Raw genomic sequence first — 15,700 nt, 5'->3', positions numbered from 1 at the left:
GGTGAATGGGTGTATTCTTCTTGGAAAGAAATTTAGCAATATGTGGTAAGAGCTTCTGATTTTTTAGTGACCTAGTAATTCTAGGAAACTAGTACAAGAAAACATTAAAGGTGGACAAAGGTAGAAGCACAGGGTCATTACTGTTGCATTGTTTGTAGAAACAAAACCCCTGATCCACCTCAACTGTCCTTCAATGTTGGCATTGTTAACTAAAGTATTAACGCGCAATTGTGTTCACCCAGTGGTGTCTCTTGCAACTAGAAAAAATTATTCTTACATTGAGATTTTTATAATCAAATGGGAAAATGCTTATTACATAAGTGTTCAGCGAAAAATGCTGTGTTAAGATAGTATCATAATATTTTTAGTATGAAAGTGCATGGAACAAAAGGTGGAAACAAACATACCAAAATGTGAATAGTGGAGTTGCCCAAGGGCAGTAGAACTGGGTAATGTTTTTGTTCTGATTCATGTTTTTGGTACTTTCCAGATATTTTTACAGGAAGTATATATAACCAGAAGAATAGGGGAAAGAAATTAATTTTTTAAGGCTTTGTAGAAAGAAACTTATACACATATGATCTGGGCTTGGACTTCCATGGCCTCTTGCTTAGAGCATACGGAGTAAAATGTGCTGCCAAAATGATTTATATGTAAAACTTTATTTTGGAAAGACTGGAGAACACAGAATTTTTTTTTAGTATTCTGAGAAATCTCTTCCTTTCTTGGAGACAACAGCATAACAACAAAAATGTAATTAACCAAAACAGGTAACAATATTATTAGCATATTGTATTTCAGAGTAGAATATCTAAATTCAAATAGGTACATTTTTCTCTTGTAGATGTCGTCTGCTGCTGAGAATGGAGATGCAGCACCTGGGAAACAAAACGAAGAAAAAACCTATAAAAAGGTGAGTGAGTGTGTTATCGTCTTTTTTCAGCTCAAAAAGAGGAACACTTGTATTGCTTAGAATGCTAATATTGCCATAAGCCTTTTCTTCCTCCAAAGCATTTGTATGTAAGTTACCACCTTAGTTTCCTATTTCTGTAACAAATTACCACAAAGTTAGTGGCTTAAACAACCTAAATGTATTTTCTTACAGTTCTGTAGGTCACAAGTCTGGCATGGGTCTCACTAGGTCAAGATCCAGGTGTCTACGGGGCTGCATTCTTTTCTGGAGGCTCCAGGGAAGAGTTCATTTCCTTGCCTTTTCCAGCTTCTTGAGGCTGCCTGCATTGTCTATATCATGATTTCTTTCCGACTTCAAAGCCAGCAAAGGCCAGTTGAGTCTTTATCGGGCCCTGTCACTCTGACACTTTAAAGGATGCTTGTGATTACATTGAGCCCTCGTGGATAATCCAGAATAATCCCTTTATTTTATTTTATTTTTATTTTTTATTGGGGTTTTTTTTTGGCGGTACGCGGGCCTCTCACCGTTGTGGCCTCTCCCATTGCGGAGCACAGGCTCCGGATGCGCAGGCTCAGCGGCCATGGCTCACGCGCGCAGCCGCTCCGCGGCATGTGGGATCTTCCCGGACCGGGGCACGAACCCGTGTTTTCTGCATCGGAAGGCGGACTCTCAACCACTGCGCCACCAGGGAAGCCCAATCCCTTTATTTTAAAGTCATCTGATTCGCAGCCTTAATTTCTTCTCCACCCTTACTCCTCATTGTCACATAATGTAGCATATACACAGATTCCAAGGATTTGAACATGGACATCTTTGGGGGCCATTTTTCTGCCCACCACAGTTACCATGATACAGAACACTGACAGAAGGTAATTACTTGAAAACCCTTTTTATGCCTAAGAAGAAGGCCCTTATGTGTGTGCAGTGTTCTTTGTTCACTATGTGAATCTTTTTATTGACTTGCTACTTGCCACCATAATTTTAAACATTTTCTACCTTTAAAGAAGATTTTTAGCCTGGAATTGCATCTCACCCCTTTCTAAGCCTCTCAGATTCCATGTCTTCAGCCCATTTCACAAAAATCTCTTTCTAGACTTCCCAGAGTATCTTGCCTGACCACTCTTTGACTTCGATGAATTCTTGGTTCCTAGCAACCAAGTTAATGTTCAGAAGCATTACTGGGTGATATATGTTCCCAAGCACTGCTGTTCCTGATTTTAAATGGACTGTGCATTTTAGCTTTTTAGCTTTTAAAAGACCTTGCCCTCCTCCTCTCTGGGGAGTAGAAGGTTTGCGTATTGAAGCTTTGATATACCTTAACATTTCCTTTTGCCTTTTACTCTGTAATGGATAGCTAGCAAGAAGTTTGTCATCAAGTCCCATGAGCCGTGTGATCTGACCACAGATTTAGGTCATGGAACTAACATGATGTATTTCCTGTTCCATTTTCATGTGGAATAACATGCCTTTTTCCTGGTATATCTTTTCTTCTGACTTTTCTACTCAGCCAAACCTAGAAGTATAAACAGAGAGCTTGCCATCCAAAGAGGTGATGTGTTTGGGGAATAGTAGGTTAAAGATTCATGAGCTCACAAGTGTCATGTTACAGCTTCTAAAATTTGTTAATCTGAACAGAGGCAGCAATACAGAATTATTTATTTTCAGACACAGGTGGAAAACAAAATCCTATCTCATTTACCCAAGACTCTTTGTAAATTCAGTCATACATGGGACCAACACAGAGATGGTCAAACTGTCAGCCTGGCATTCCTTCAGAGCAGTTTCAGGCAGTTTTCTCAGTCAGCCTCAAGATGCATTGTGATTCTTGATTGTGTTCTGATTTCCAGGAGCTCTCTAGTAATGCAAAAGTAATAGAAGGCATGTGACCATGCGATCTTGGAGTTTACTGAGTGTGTCTTGCTCAAGAATTAGTAAAATAGGTTTTCAGTAATATTATAGGTATGATTCTGTGATGAATGTCCCTAACAGGGTATCTGACTCAGCAATGTTGGGAAGGTTATAAAAACTAAAAATCATATTGTATGATAGCAAATAATTCTGAAAAATAAAGAGAAGATGCAGGAAACTTAAGAGGACCAAAAAAATCAATGATTTTTTTTTTTTTATGTGTGATGGCATAGGGACCTTTTTGATGACCTCTGATTTTAAAAGGAAGGTTAGCAAGGGAAGAGGAGGACCCTCTCTGTAAGAAAAGCACCAAGACACAGCATAGTGCCTAGAACTTTAGCCCTCAGTTAATATGGTGTTACTATGCAAAGCAGGAAGAAGGATCACTTAGAGAAAGTGTTGCTTTGCCAACAGGTTAACAGCTCAGCTGAACTATTCAACTGAATTCTTCCCCATTAAGCAAAAGGTCTTTTTTTTTTTTTACATCTTTATTGGAGTATAATTGCTTTACAATGGTGTGTTAGTTTCTGCTTTATAACAAAGTGAATCAGTTATACATATACATATGTTCCCATATCTCCTCCCTCTTGCGTCTCCCTCCCTCCCACCCTCCTTATCCCACCCCTCTAGGTGGTCACAAAGCACTGAGCTGATCTCCCTGTGCTATGCGGCTGCTTCCCACTAGCTATCTACCTTACGTTTGGTAGTGTATATATGTCCATGCCTCTCTCTCGCTTTGTCACAGCTTACCCTTCCCCTTCCCCATATCCTCAAGTCCATTCTCTAGTAGGTCTGTGTCTTTATTCCTGTCTTACCCCTAGGTTCTTCATGACATGTTTTTTTTTTAAATTCCATATATATGTGTTAGCATACGGTATTTGTCTTTCTCTTTCTGACTTACTTCACTCTGTATGACAGACTCTATGGGTGTTAATGGTGGTGTTAGGAGTGGTGATAGTAAGAGTTACATTAGTTACTGCAGATGTGTGTCTCTAGGCCCAGCTGAACCATGTCCCAGAAGAAAGAACTTGAAGCTAGAATAGGGAAACCACTGAGTGTGAGCTTTGAAAAATCGGGAGAATGGAAGGCTTATCAAAAGGCAGGAGATGAGCAAATATCATCCCTATTTTCAGAAATGAGGAAAAGGTACATTCTGGAAACCAGATGTGAGACTGTTCCTCGGCATAGTTTGAGCATGGGTTTGTAAACATATAGCTATGTACATTTAGAGAAGAAACACATGTCTTTTACAAACCTGCAGAGGTTCATAAAGATAGAGTTTATGTCAAATTAACTGCATTTCCTATCATGAAAGAATCATTAAATTGGTCGCAGATACGGAGAATTCTCAAGTTTAGTGGATCTTGATTTAAAGGTACCTGGAACATTCTTGTCTCTACTGACATGATGCGAGTTGACCCTGTGTAGCTTCATAATTTTTACCCATGACCTGCATGAAGACATCAAATTTATACTTTGCAAATGTGCAGATGACAGAAAACTGGGAATGATAACAGGTTAGGTGGGTGTCATCAAGGCTTATCATTAACTATTTCATTTCATTAACTATTAACTATTGTCCCTTGCATTTCATTAACTATTGTCCCTTTTACAAATACTTTAAAATTAACTTTCTTTCCCAACCCTGAAGCCCTGACCATGGGGTATGCTCCTTTTTAATGAGTTTGATGAGCAATTGGATTTACCTGTGACTGAAGCCAATCCAGGTTCAGAACACTCTGATCTTGGGTGCTAGGCATGAGAAGGATATCAAGGGAGTTTATAAGGAACTGACGGTTGAGTGGGAGAGCCAAGACATGAAAACAGTTTTAGAACACAGTAGTCTATAACAAAGGTTCAAAAGAGGAGAAATCAATATGGGTTAGAGTTAATGAGCGGGTTTAGGCTTTCTGTGTCAAGATGCATTGGGCAGCTGCCAGCAACACTCAGCATCGTGAGTGCTGTGATGTCCACGTGTTTTTAGGGAACACTCAGAGTTCATGGAACACTGTTATGCTCTCTGAGTTTCAATTATTTGCATGTGATTGTTTAGGCTGACTGCTTTTTGTTCTTCCAGTTGACCATTTCTCTAATCCACTATCAGTTCCTGACAAGCCCAGGAGGAGTAGCTAAAATCAGTTGGGAAGGTTAATGTCTTCAGCTAATGGCTGAGATAAGAATTCTGATTTTAGCTGCTTAGAACAAACATGACGCCCATGAAGACAGGCATTAAGGGCTGTCTGGCTTCGTTACAGAGCGTAGTATTTCTGTTCTCAGTTCATTTACTGGGTGTCTTCCACAAGAATTGTAAACGCAGAGGCTTTAAGGGGCCAGGCAGGTAACAAGGGAGTAAAACAAGCAGGGGGAAGGTGGTAAACAGGAGAATACGTTCCTTTTATAAAGGGGACCGGTGGCCTTAAACGCTAGCTAATAGAGCTTTGCATGAGTCCTCACCCAGGGTTGCCAGATAACTGATTTCTCTAGAAACCAAAAATGTAGATTCTGATGTAAAGTCTCCTAATTGTTAAAGATTGGCAACTGATTCAAAATTGTTCAGAAATACACTCTGGAAGAAAGACTGTACATAGTGGAAGATAACAAAGACGCCGGCCCCTTCCCCAAATGATTCTCCTTTTAAAAACTTTCATGGTCTAGCAGAATGTTGCGGTTAGTGTTTGGACAGGAGTCCACCGTGTCCCCAGGTGCTGGCCTGCTGAATAAAGCAACCTTTCCGTTCTTACCAAAAAAAAAAAAAAAAAAAATACACTCTGGAAAAAGCAACAAACTGTATCAATCATATCTGGTCCTCACATGGTGGCCAGTTTGCAATCTCTGCACTCTTTGGGTAGAGAAGTGAGATAGGAGAGGAAGATGCAAAAGATATGCGTGTAAGGCCTGGTCTCTGCTTCCTATATCCATACAATTTATTTAAGAGAAAAAAACAGATAGGAGGCCCATGTGAAGAAAATAACAACTCAAAGTGCTGTGAAGTGCCAAGACAAGTGGCATTTCACTTAATCCTCTAGCGAGTCCTGACAAGCCCCAAGTTCCCTACAGTCTCCTGGGGAAAAGTCCTTTTCTTGGACTTGTTTGTTAGCAGAACATTTTGCTGGGATAAAAAGTTCTTACATGCCTCATTGCTTTTGTCACGGCAGAAAATGCCACTCATGCGACGACTGTGCATTGACTAACCGAGTCATCTGTCTCAATGACGGGGAATCCGATGGGCACAGGCACAGAATCAGGGATGAGCGTGATTTGTTGGAGGGACAGTAGAGTCTGACCTAGACAAAGCTACGTGTCATTGTTTGGGGAAAGCAGAAGCGATTTCAGAAGTATGGGCTGGCTCTAAGTGACAGCTAGCTTTGCGTGCTGGTTGGAGGAGTGTGGATTTCATGTTCTGAGCTAGCACTGTCCATTAGAACTCTTGGCAATGATGGAAACGTTCTGTAATCTGTACTAATACGGTAGCTACAAGCTGTGTGTGGCTATTGGGCACTTGAAATGTGACCCATGTGTCTGAGGAAGGAATTTTTTTTTTTTTGCAGTATGCGGGCCTCTCACTGTTGTGGCCTCTCCAGTTGCGGAGCACAGGCTCCGGATGCGCAGGCTCAGCGGCCATGGCTCACGGGCCCAGCCGCTCCGTGGCATGTGGGATCTTCCCGGACCGGGGCACGAACCCGTGTCCCCTGCATTGGCAGGCGGACTCTCAACCACTGCGCCACCAGGGAAGCCCTGAGGAAGGAATTTTAAATGTTCATTTTAGTTAAATAAGCACATGTGGCTAACACCTACCATGTTGGACAGCGCAGCTCTAGGCAGTGAGGTACCATGACATTGGTTCGGAGATCAGTGACATGATGAAATGACAGTCTAAACCACGATGAAGGGTGACCTGAAAGTTTCCAGTCAGAGTAACTACTAGAAATTTTCTGCCATTGATGGAACTAGAGAAGTTTGAAGAAGAGATGTTTTTTAACAAGGTGATAAGGAAGGAAGGAAGCAGAAAGCAGGACATCAGTTCACTTTAAGAATGGTTTAAACTCGAGTTAAAATACCAATGCCAGAGGTCTGAGTTTTTTCTTTTTTGTATGTGAGGAAATTGCCCACCCCACATCCCCCACCCTTCCAAAACAAACATGTCAGCGTAGTTCAATGGCTTATCCCAGGTCCCTTAGCAATTCTTTGTCAGGAAGATGATGAAAAGGTCCAGGCATATGATGTCCTAATTGGTGACTTGTCCATCGGAAGCGATCAGTGTTTCCCAGTCGGCTGGCCGTGGATAGGCATGGGAAATTTTTAGTCCTGCCACTTGCTTTCCTCCCTCTCTCACCTCTCCATCCCAAAGGTGTCATTCCAGGCTTGTCATCCTCCCTCCTCTACTCCTCCTTCCATCCTGGGCCTACCCACAACAGGCCCCCACTAGGAGATTCTGGTGTTGATGACTACCACAGGCTACTTGAGGTCTGGAGGGCCCACCTTTGGCACCAGCACCCTGACTTCAGGTGTGGTCTGAATCTTGTTAACCAACTTCCGCCAGGACGGGCACACGTGATGAGAGCACTCAGCGTGACCTAGTAGGAAACTGACCACTCTGGATACAAACAGGGTCCTTGACCCAAATTCCCCAGGTTGTTTTCATTTTGTTTTGTTTTTTAAGACCTGGGTTGTCATGTAAATCCACTGTCTCAGTCAGTATTCCTCTCAGTGGAGGCAGGCAGGGACCAGGTGGGAGGATGATGCCTGCCTCTTACCACATGGCAAGAGAACATGTCCCTTATGACTTTTTAAACATGAGTGAAGTCATGACTCAGCGATACTTTGAACTAAGAGGAAGCATTTATTTAAATACAAGCTCTTTTATAAAACGTCTCTGACAGATACGCAGGCAGCTATCAACATTGACTGCCTCTGGGGAAAAATGGGTGGCGGGAATCTTGAGTCAGGGGAAGCTTTTCTGTATATACATTTAATGGCTATTTAATTTTGAACCATATGAATGTTTTGCCTGTTCAAAAATTGAATAAGTAACATTTTAAGATGGGAAGAAGGGGTGGGGGGAAGGGTTAGCATGTGTCCCAAGCCCTGACTGCTCTTCCTTCCCTTCAGACTCTAGAAAGCCACGACTTCCAGAAATAAGACCCTTGCTTTCCGCCCTGGTGGAGCTACACTCTGTAGCTTAACAGAGACAGCTTTGTCTTTGCATTACGCAGCCCTCGTCATCAATAGCAACTACATTGGTCTATAGGAAGAGTGATGCTTTGGCATTCCAAGTGTTATTCCTAATTCACCTTAATCCAAAACACCCTAACCCAGTGGTTCTCAACCAGTGCCCAGGGAACATTTGGCAATGTCTGGATACATTTTGGTTGTCAAAACTGGGGGCGTGGTGCCATTGGCATCTAGGAAGTAGAGGCCAGCAGTGCTGCATCCTACAATGCCCGGGGCAGAGCCCACAACAAAGGATTATCAGAATTTTAGCAGTGACAAGGTTTTTCAGCCAAACTCAACTACCCTTTTAAGTGGAGGGTAGATGTGAGCCCAGCTCTTTTGTTTTACTTTATTTTATTTTTTATTTATTTATTTATTTTATTTTTGGCTGCATTGGGTGTTCGTTGCTGAACGCGGGCTTTTCTCTGGTTGCGGCGAGCGGGGGCTACTCTTTGTTGTGGTACACAGGCTTCTCATTGTGGTTGCTTCTCTTGCTGCAGAGCATGGGCTCTAGGCATGCGGGCTTCAGTAGTTGTGGCGCGTGAGCCCAGTAGTTGTGGCACACGGGCTTAGTTGCTCCACGGCATGTGGGATCTTCCCGGACCAGGGCTCGAACCCGTATCTCCTGCATTGGCAGGTGGATTCTTAACCACTGCACCACCAGGGAAGCCCCAGCTCTTTTAGATACTGGTTGTATCATCGTAGGCATTTTCCTTAATTGATCTGAATCTTAATTTTTCTCATTGATGACATGTGATTAATACTTGCTCACAGCTCTGTGAGGGTCAAACAATTTAACAGATGTGAACACATCCTGGGAAAAGTGGAATGCCAAGGAGTGAAGTGACTGTTGTATTAGCAAAAGCAGAATCCCTCAGCCTCTGATTTCCAATCAGATTTTAGTTCTATTAGAACTGAGCACGGCAGCCAGTGTCGCTTCCTCCCCCAGCACTGGGCTTACGGGGAGAAGTGTTGTCACTTAGCATCCTGAAGCTGGCTCTGGTCTGGCCTGGGCATCAGAGAGTAGACGGAGCTGGAAGAAGTGTTTCCTTCCCAGCAGCAGTGGCTTCGGAAATAAGAGAGAAAGATGTGCTTCTAATGGTGGGCTGCCTTTGTGCTTTGAAAATTAGGCAGCAAGGAGATGAGCTGCACCATTCAGAGAGCTGGAGTTTTAAAATAATCTCGTTCAGTTTAGAAGCATGTATAATCATTTACCATTGCCACCCACCCCTTTGTACAGATCTTCCCTCCAGATCCCTCAGCTTCCATAGAAGATCACCTGTGCTTGTCTTCTTCCTTGAAAAGTCCTAAAGCAAATGATTTCAAATCTGCCTTGATGACTTTTAAGAAAGAAGTGGCAGGTAATTAAGCAAAAACTCTCAGCAGCTTCTGAATAGGAAGAGAAGCCAAGCCACCCCCGCCCCCAGGGTGGTTCCCTGAGCTGTTCATTTCTCAGTGACCTCGTTTAGCATTCACTTCGGAGGGAGCATCTGTATGTTAAGCCACCCAGGTTTGCCATGCTTCTGCATCCTGGTTAACCATGGAAAGCCCCCTAAACACTGACTCCAGGGGATAATATGCTACACGCTAAACTTGCTGCACAGTTTCCTTTGGGGGCAATAAGAACCACTGCATTGTTGCATTTGGTGTTCATGACGGGCTGGGAAGCTGGGGTTTCCAGTGTTTCTGTAGCGTCTGAGCTGGACCACCTGCTCTCAGGGCACAAGGGTGCTTTTGTTTTCAAGTTAAAAGGGTTAATATTCGCGGGTCATCTGCACGCCTCCATGCAGCTTGGCCAGCGGGTTCTGATCTGGTCAGCAGGCTCCTGTCCCAATGCTCAGGGCTTGACCATTTTTATCACTACCACCCCTCTTCTCTCTCCTGGATACTTAACAAGGATTTTTAAAGGTGGCTTTTAAGATGTTGCATAAGATCATAGATATTTAAAATTCTGGAATTCTTCATTCTGGATTCCAAAAAAGATGACAGGCAATGTATGTTAGATTCTCGGCTTATATCTACTTAATAGACACTAATAAGACATGTGCCATGTGCTTATTCAGGACTTTTGATGTTTTATGAAGTTAGAATCATTGGTTGCTGGAAGCATCTTTTTTCAGACTCCAGTGGGTTTATTCTAGCCAGAAATCTATTAATTCAGCAAATCAAAGTATAATTATTACCAGTTGGAAGCATTTTAAAAGCTATGCTAGTAATAAGAACTAACATTTATTAAGTGCTTAGCATGTTCTAGGCACCATCCTAAGCACTTAGAATTATTAACACATTTACTCTTATAAGTACCCTATGAAGTAGTACTGTTACTCCCATTTTACAGATGAGAAAACTGAGGTACAGAGAGGTTAAGTTAACCTGCTCCGGGGCACACAACCAGTAAGTGGCAGAATAAAGCTGGGATTTTCACCCTGATTGTCTCTCTCTAGGGTCTGTCAGACCCTAACCAGTACATTCTCCTCTGAATACTGTGGTGCCTATGACGTTAAAATGGAAAATTCTCAATTATCCAGTAGAATAATGGGGGCCAGTGGCACAGATAAACCCAGCCATCTTTGGAAAGGGAAAAATGAATGGAAATAAACAATTTTAGAGCATGATTTCCCTAATTTAGTGGTTCAGAAGCCAACTTGTCTCCTCCAGAGTGTCTCACCTCTGAATATAGAAACTGAACTATAGCCTCAAGAATACTTTTTTCTGGAAAGTGCATAGTCATTTTGAAATGAAAAACAAATCGATCCCTTGGGCACTGAGCAGAACACTGGAAATAAAATGACGAATAAAGTCATAACTTCAAAAATTATTCTTGACCACAGAACTCAAAATTGTCAGGAAGGGATGAGATCTACTTGGAGGGGGTGACATATTCTGAACTGTCAAATTAGGAGAACATGTTTTAAAAGCTAACTATTTGGTAGACTGTCACAGGGGGGTAATAACTCACTAATAATCTACTCAGTAGCTAAAAAGACCTGATAAAGGAAGCACTGTGTCGAAGGGTGACCCAAGTTAGAAGTTATTTTCCCCTATGGGAGTCAAATTCCCCCAGATGGCACACCTGTCTTTTCCGGTGAGTTCAGTTCACTGCGTCTGAGACTTTTGTTATGAAAGGAAGATGAGATGGCTCGCCCTCTGCATGGAAGCCATCACCCCTGAGACACATAGCACTAGGGAGAGAAGAAAAAGAGGTTGGTGTGGTCCCTGGGGACTGTAATATTAAGGTCCTTTGTCCTCCTGAATTGATTTTGCTCAATTCCTGAGACATATGTACATGTAGACACCCAGAGATATAAATTGGGTCCACTTATAAGGAATATAAGGAATTATATGGAATTGGGTTCAATCAGAAGGTCTAACTGTACTTATTTCCCAGTGGAGAGAAGATGGAACTACTGTTACTTTTATGCAAGTGCTTTCTCTTCATCCAAGATGTGCTGCCATCTGCTTTGCATTATGGATCAGGGTGCATTTGGTTATTGAAATATAGGCTGTCTAGGTGACATTCTAGTTCTCCTGAGCTAATTTTTCATATTGTGGCTTTGTCAATTTTAAGGGTGTGGTCAGTGCCTGGGCTATACAACATACGTCTAATTGTACGTCCATGCGTTCACTCAGTTATTTAGTTGGTGAATATTTGTTTAGCTTGGCACTGAGCTAGACCTTGGAGGTAGGACAGAGGCCAAGACAGACATAATCCTGGCCCTGCTTTCATTGTTGTGGTAGAGACAGACCTGAAAAAGTAAGCATAATAAAATTATTACTACCTTTAAAAGTGTTAGGAAGAAAATAAACACAGGCAGTACTGCTACCTTTTAGGCGAGGTATTCAAGGCAGCCTAAGGAGGCGACACAGGTCTGGGATCACAAGCTTGAGAAGGGGCCGGCTGACAGAAGAGTGGAATTGAGAGCGTTCTTGATAGAACAGCATCTGCTGAGCCTTGGAGGCAGGAAGGAGTGGGTGGATTCAAGGACCTGAAGGAGAGCCCAGTGTGATGGAGCGTCCCAAGCATGGAAGAGAGAGGCAGCCTGAGCTGAGAGCCGTGGCTTTCAACTGGGGCTGGTTTTGTCCTCCAGGGTCATTAGACAATGTTGTCACAACTGTGGGCAGGGGGTGCTCCTGGGCAGCTAGAGCCCAGGGACGCTGCTACACGTCCTACAATGCACAGGACAATCCCACAAAGCTACTGTCTGGCCCCAAACGTCAGTAGTGCTAATCGGAGAAGCCCTGGCTTAGAGAAGGAGGCGGTGGCCTAAGCTAAGGGTGTAGGCTAGGAGGAGGAAGAAGGAAAGGAAAGAAGTTCAAGGTATATTTCAGAGTTAGGATGGACTGGGCTGACGCATGGTTGCACGTGGGGGTGAGGTGACAGGCATGACTGACGAGCCCAGCGTTCTAACTTGAGCACTTGGGTGGATTTCGTGGCCGTTTATCAAGATGGAAAGGAGTGGTGTGGGGAAAGGTTTGTGAGGGAAAATCAAGGTCTCCAATTTGGACCTGTCACTTTGGGGGTGTCAGTGAGCCATCGAAGGGGAGAATCAAGTAGGTAGTTGGAAGTGTGGATTGGGGACACTGGGGAGAAGTCCAGGTTCTGCTTCAGTTTGTCAAGCTGTTGATTCACAGGAATTAGTGAGACAGATGGAAAAGAGAGGCCCCCAGACTAAGGAACACCCACATTTTGATATTACCTCCTAATACCCTCTCCTCCAGAGTGTCAGATTCCTGAAATAAACAAAGCTGGCCGAGTCATTCCCTTATGATCTTCCACTGGCCTTCTGTTACCTACAGGGAAAACCCACACTCCACAGCACAACATACGAATCGTTGGCGGTCCTCCCTGCACTGGGTGTGTCTTAACCCATCTTCTGCCATTGCCTTCAACACACACCAGACTCAAGGCACACTGAATGAGTCCATCCCTGTACCTCTCTGCCCATGCTGGTCACTGTAGAATGGCTGCATTCCAGAAACAGCTCTCTCGTGGCCCTTGCCCATGCTCCCAGGTAGTGACTGTCACTGCTTCCCAGACCTCCTGCACTTACCTCTGTTATCATGGATGACTTTGTTTTGTAATAATCGTTTGAAGTTACGTCCTGCCAACTGCTCTGGGAGCAGCTGGAGAGCAGGGGCCTTGCCCAATCATCTTGACATCCGTAGGGCCCACACAGTGCCTGACACATAGCGTTGAAGAAATGTATCACTTTTTTCTTCTTAATTCTAAAATTGTTGTAGACTTTCCAGAGAGATATGTTCTTGAGCCTACAGTTCCAGATCTGCAGTTAGAGGTGAGATATTTTGGGGGGAGGGAGGCGGGGAAGAAGTGGGTAGAATTTGGGCTTTGAATGTGCAGATCCCAGGAAGAACACTTTGAAAGAGCTCAGTTCGCTTCTGGCTTTTTCTGTTCAAAGGTGATAGTGATTGTCTGTGTCATGGGTCACCATATGGGTGTTTGAAAATGGGCTGTTCATGACATGGCATCTCAAGTCCCCTAGTCTGTGGCCCACAGACTGTTTATGATCAGCCACATAGGGAAGAGCTTCAGCAATGAATTTTAAAAGGCATTCGTCTCCCATGCCTGTCATATAAAGGTTCTCTTGTTTCCGGATGTTGGCCCCATTAAAGGCTGCCCTAGATGGATGCCAGTAATTGTCAGGGGGATTGGGATTTGGTTGGCAGTCTGTTTCTCTGGCACAGCAGCATAGTAAACACCCTTTTTTTTTTTTTGTAACTTTATGTTACAAACATACAGTTTGTAACATAAAGTTACAAAAGTTTGGAAAGAAACAGGATCCATGATTTTTTCAGGTTTGCTGTTTCAGAGGGAAGGAGAGGGAATCATAACTTAGCAGTTTTAAAAGCAGCTCTGTCCCTCACAAAATCGTGGAGGAGTGCAGACTTTAAAGCTGCACGCAGGACCCAAAAACAGGCAGTGATGAGAGTGCCGGCCCTTGGGTCTTCCTGCCTGCCTTCCTCACCAGCCACGGATGAGAGGGGGTGTGGCCAGGCAGTCAGGCTGGCTCTGCCGTTTCTGAACTCAGCCTCGTGCAAGACAGTGAATGTCTGCGCCCAGGAGTACCACAGTGTGGTTTGAGCGTTAGATCTGAGGATGTATGAGAAGGCACTTGGAAGATGGTAGTTGGCTGTACAAATGTTAAATCTCTACTCTTGTTGCTGGATCCCCACTCACCCACAATGGAACTTAAGCCGCTTGAGAGCAAGGACCTGGCAGACCCGGCAGAACGCAGCTCTTAGTGAAGCAACAGATATTAGTGCCCCCTTCTCCACACTGGGACCCTGCTCGAATTTGGAATTCCAAGGAGCTTGAGACTCTGTCCTCTCTTGATGGTAGTTCCTACTATTGACAGGTTGTTTTCGAAAAGCAGTGGGATTCAGTGGCACAAGGAAATCTAACTTTTGTCTATTAAAGAAACCTGAAAAAAAAAACAAAAGACTGCATCCAGAAAGGGGAAATGTTTTCTTTGCTTTCCAGCATATTAAATAAAAATTTGAGGTCTTCTGCTGTAGCTTTACCATCGCCCAGGGTCTGAAATAGTCTGAGGTAACTGGATAGTGTTTCAAGAGCCCTTTCTCCTCATTTGTCTCTGCCTCTAAGTGTTCTAGCTGCTCATCCGGGGCCAGTGGAATTCTCCTGAGGAAATGATAAGTCATTCTTTCCAAGGACACAGAGTGCAGTAGAATGGGGTGAGGATGTGTCATGGAAGACAGCAGAAGGGGAGAAGTGGGGATGGGCAGGGAAGTCCAGCTTTGCGTTACATGCATTTTCAAGAAAATCATGGAAAAACTAAGCAGCACGATCAGCACGGTCCTCCCCCAAGATCATTTCCTTATTTTTAACTTAATTATTTGAAACTTGAAAGCAAATCTATTCCACCATTCCCTCCCCTCCTCTGTTCTATGGAACATTTAATTTGGATATAACTGTCATATAAATTAGGGGTGTCTTAAAATTGTAAATACAAAAGAGATTTTGAAGCAGTGAAGTTGCACTTGTGAACAAAATCAAAGGATGAAGTCTTCTGAAATTTTGCTAGGTAAGATGAAATCCTGTTTCTCAAGGGAGTTTTACATATAAAAATGTCCTAAGTTTCTATTTCCTTTCGAAATCTGGAATGTGCCTACCTAAGCCACCTTGATGTTTATCACCACACTTGTTATTCATTCATTTAATTTGTAAGCAGGCTTTTAAAAGCATATTGAATACTTCCATTGGCATATGTATTGCTATTTATTTATTTGGATTACGGAGTTTCTGGAGTGTTTCAGGCAAGTTTACAAATGGGTGGGAAGAAGCTACACAGTATGATAAAGCTCCTGGGTGCTCTAGCCAAGGGAAAGGTATCCTGCCAGAAGACAAGTGGCTGCACAGAGCAGCAGCAGATGGAGCATATGCCAGTGGAGCATCCCTTGGACCTCAGAATCCTTTCAGGGACACACACAGAGCTTGGTGCCCAAGGGAGAGTCTGGCCAAACGCGAGGCACCAGGCCATAGCCTTTTACCCTCAGGCTTCCAGCCCCATGAAGGAGGAATTTAGCAATCTACTCTTGAATAGCAAACATTAGAACCATCCACACTCTTCCTACTTAATGACCCAGACTCATCCTCAGCAAAATCACCTTGAGTGATTTTGATTTTGATTT

The 15,700-nt window shown here is 43.5% G+C and overlaps 1 protein-coding gene across 2 annotated transcripts in view; it reads left to right on the top strand.

Annotated features, from left to right (window-relative positions):
• PIP5K1B (phosphatidylinositol-4-phosphate 5-kinase type 1 beta) overlaps positions 1 to 15,700 on the top strand; it is a 323,269-nt gene that overhangs the window by 109,576 nt on the left and 197,993 nt on the right. For both annotated transcript variants that reach the window (XM_082656617.1, XM_082656616.1), the window contains exon 3: positions 845 to 913. In XM_082656617.1, coding sequence (XP_082512743.1) covers positions 845 to 913 — 69 coding nt within the window. The remainder of the gene's footprint in view (positions 1 to 844; positions 914 to 15,700) is intronic.

The sequence above is a fragment of the Grampus griseus genome (genome assembly GCF_964374135.1).
Source record: "Grampus griseus genome assembly, chromosome: 6".
Taxonomy (NCBI): domain Eukaryota; kingdom Metazoa; phylum Chordata; class Mammalia; order Artiodactyla; family Delphinidae; genus Grampus; species Grampus griseus.
This window is presented reverse-complemented; position numbering and strand designations above follow the sequence as displayed.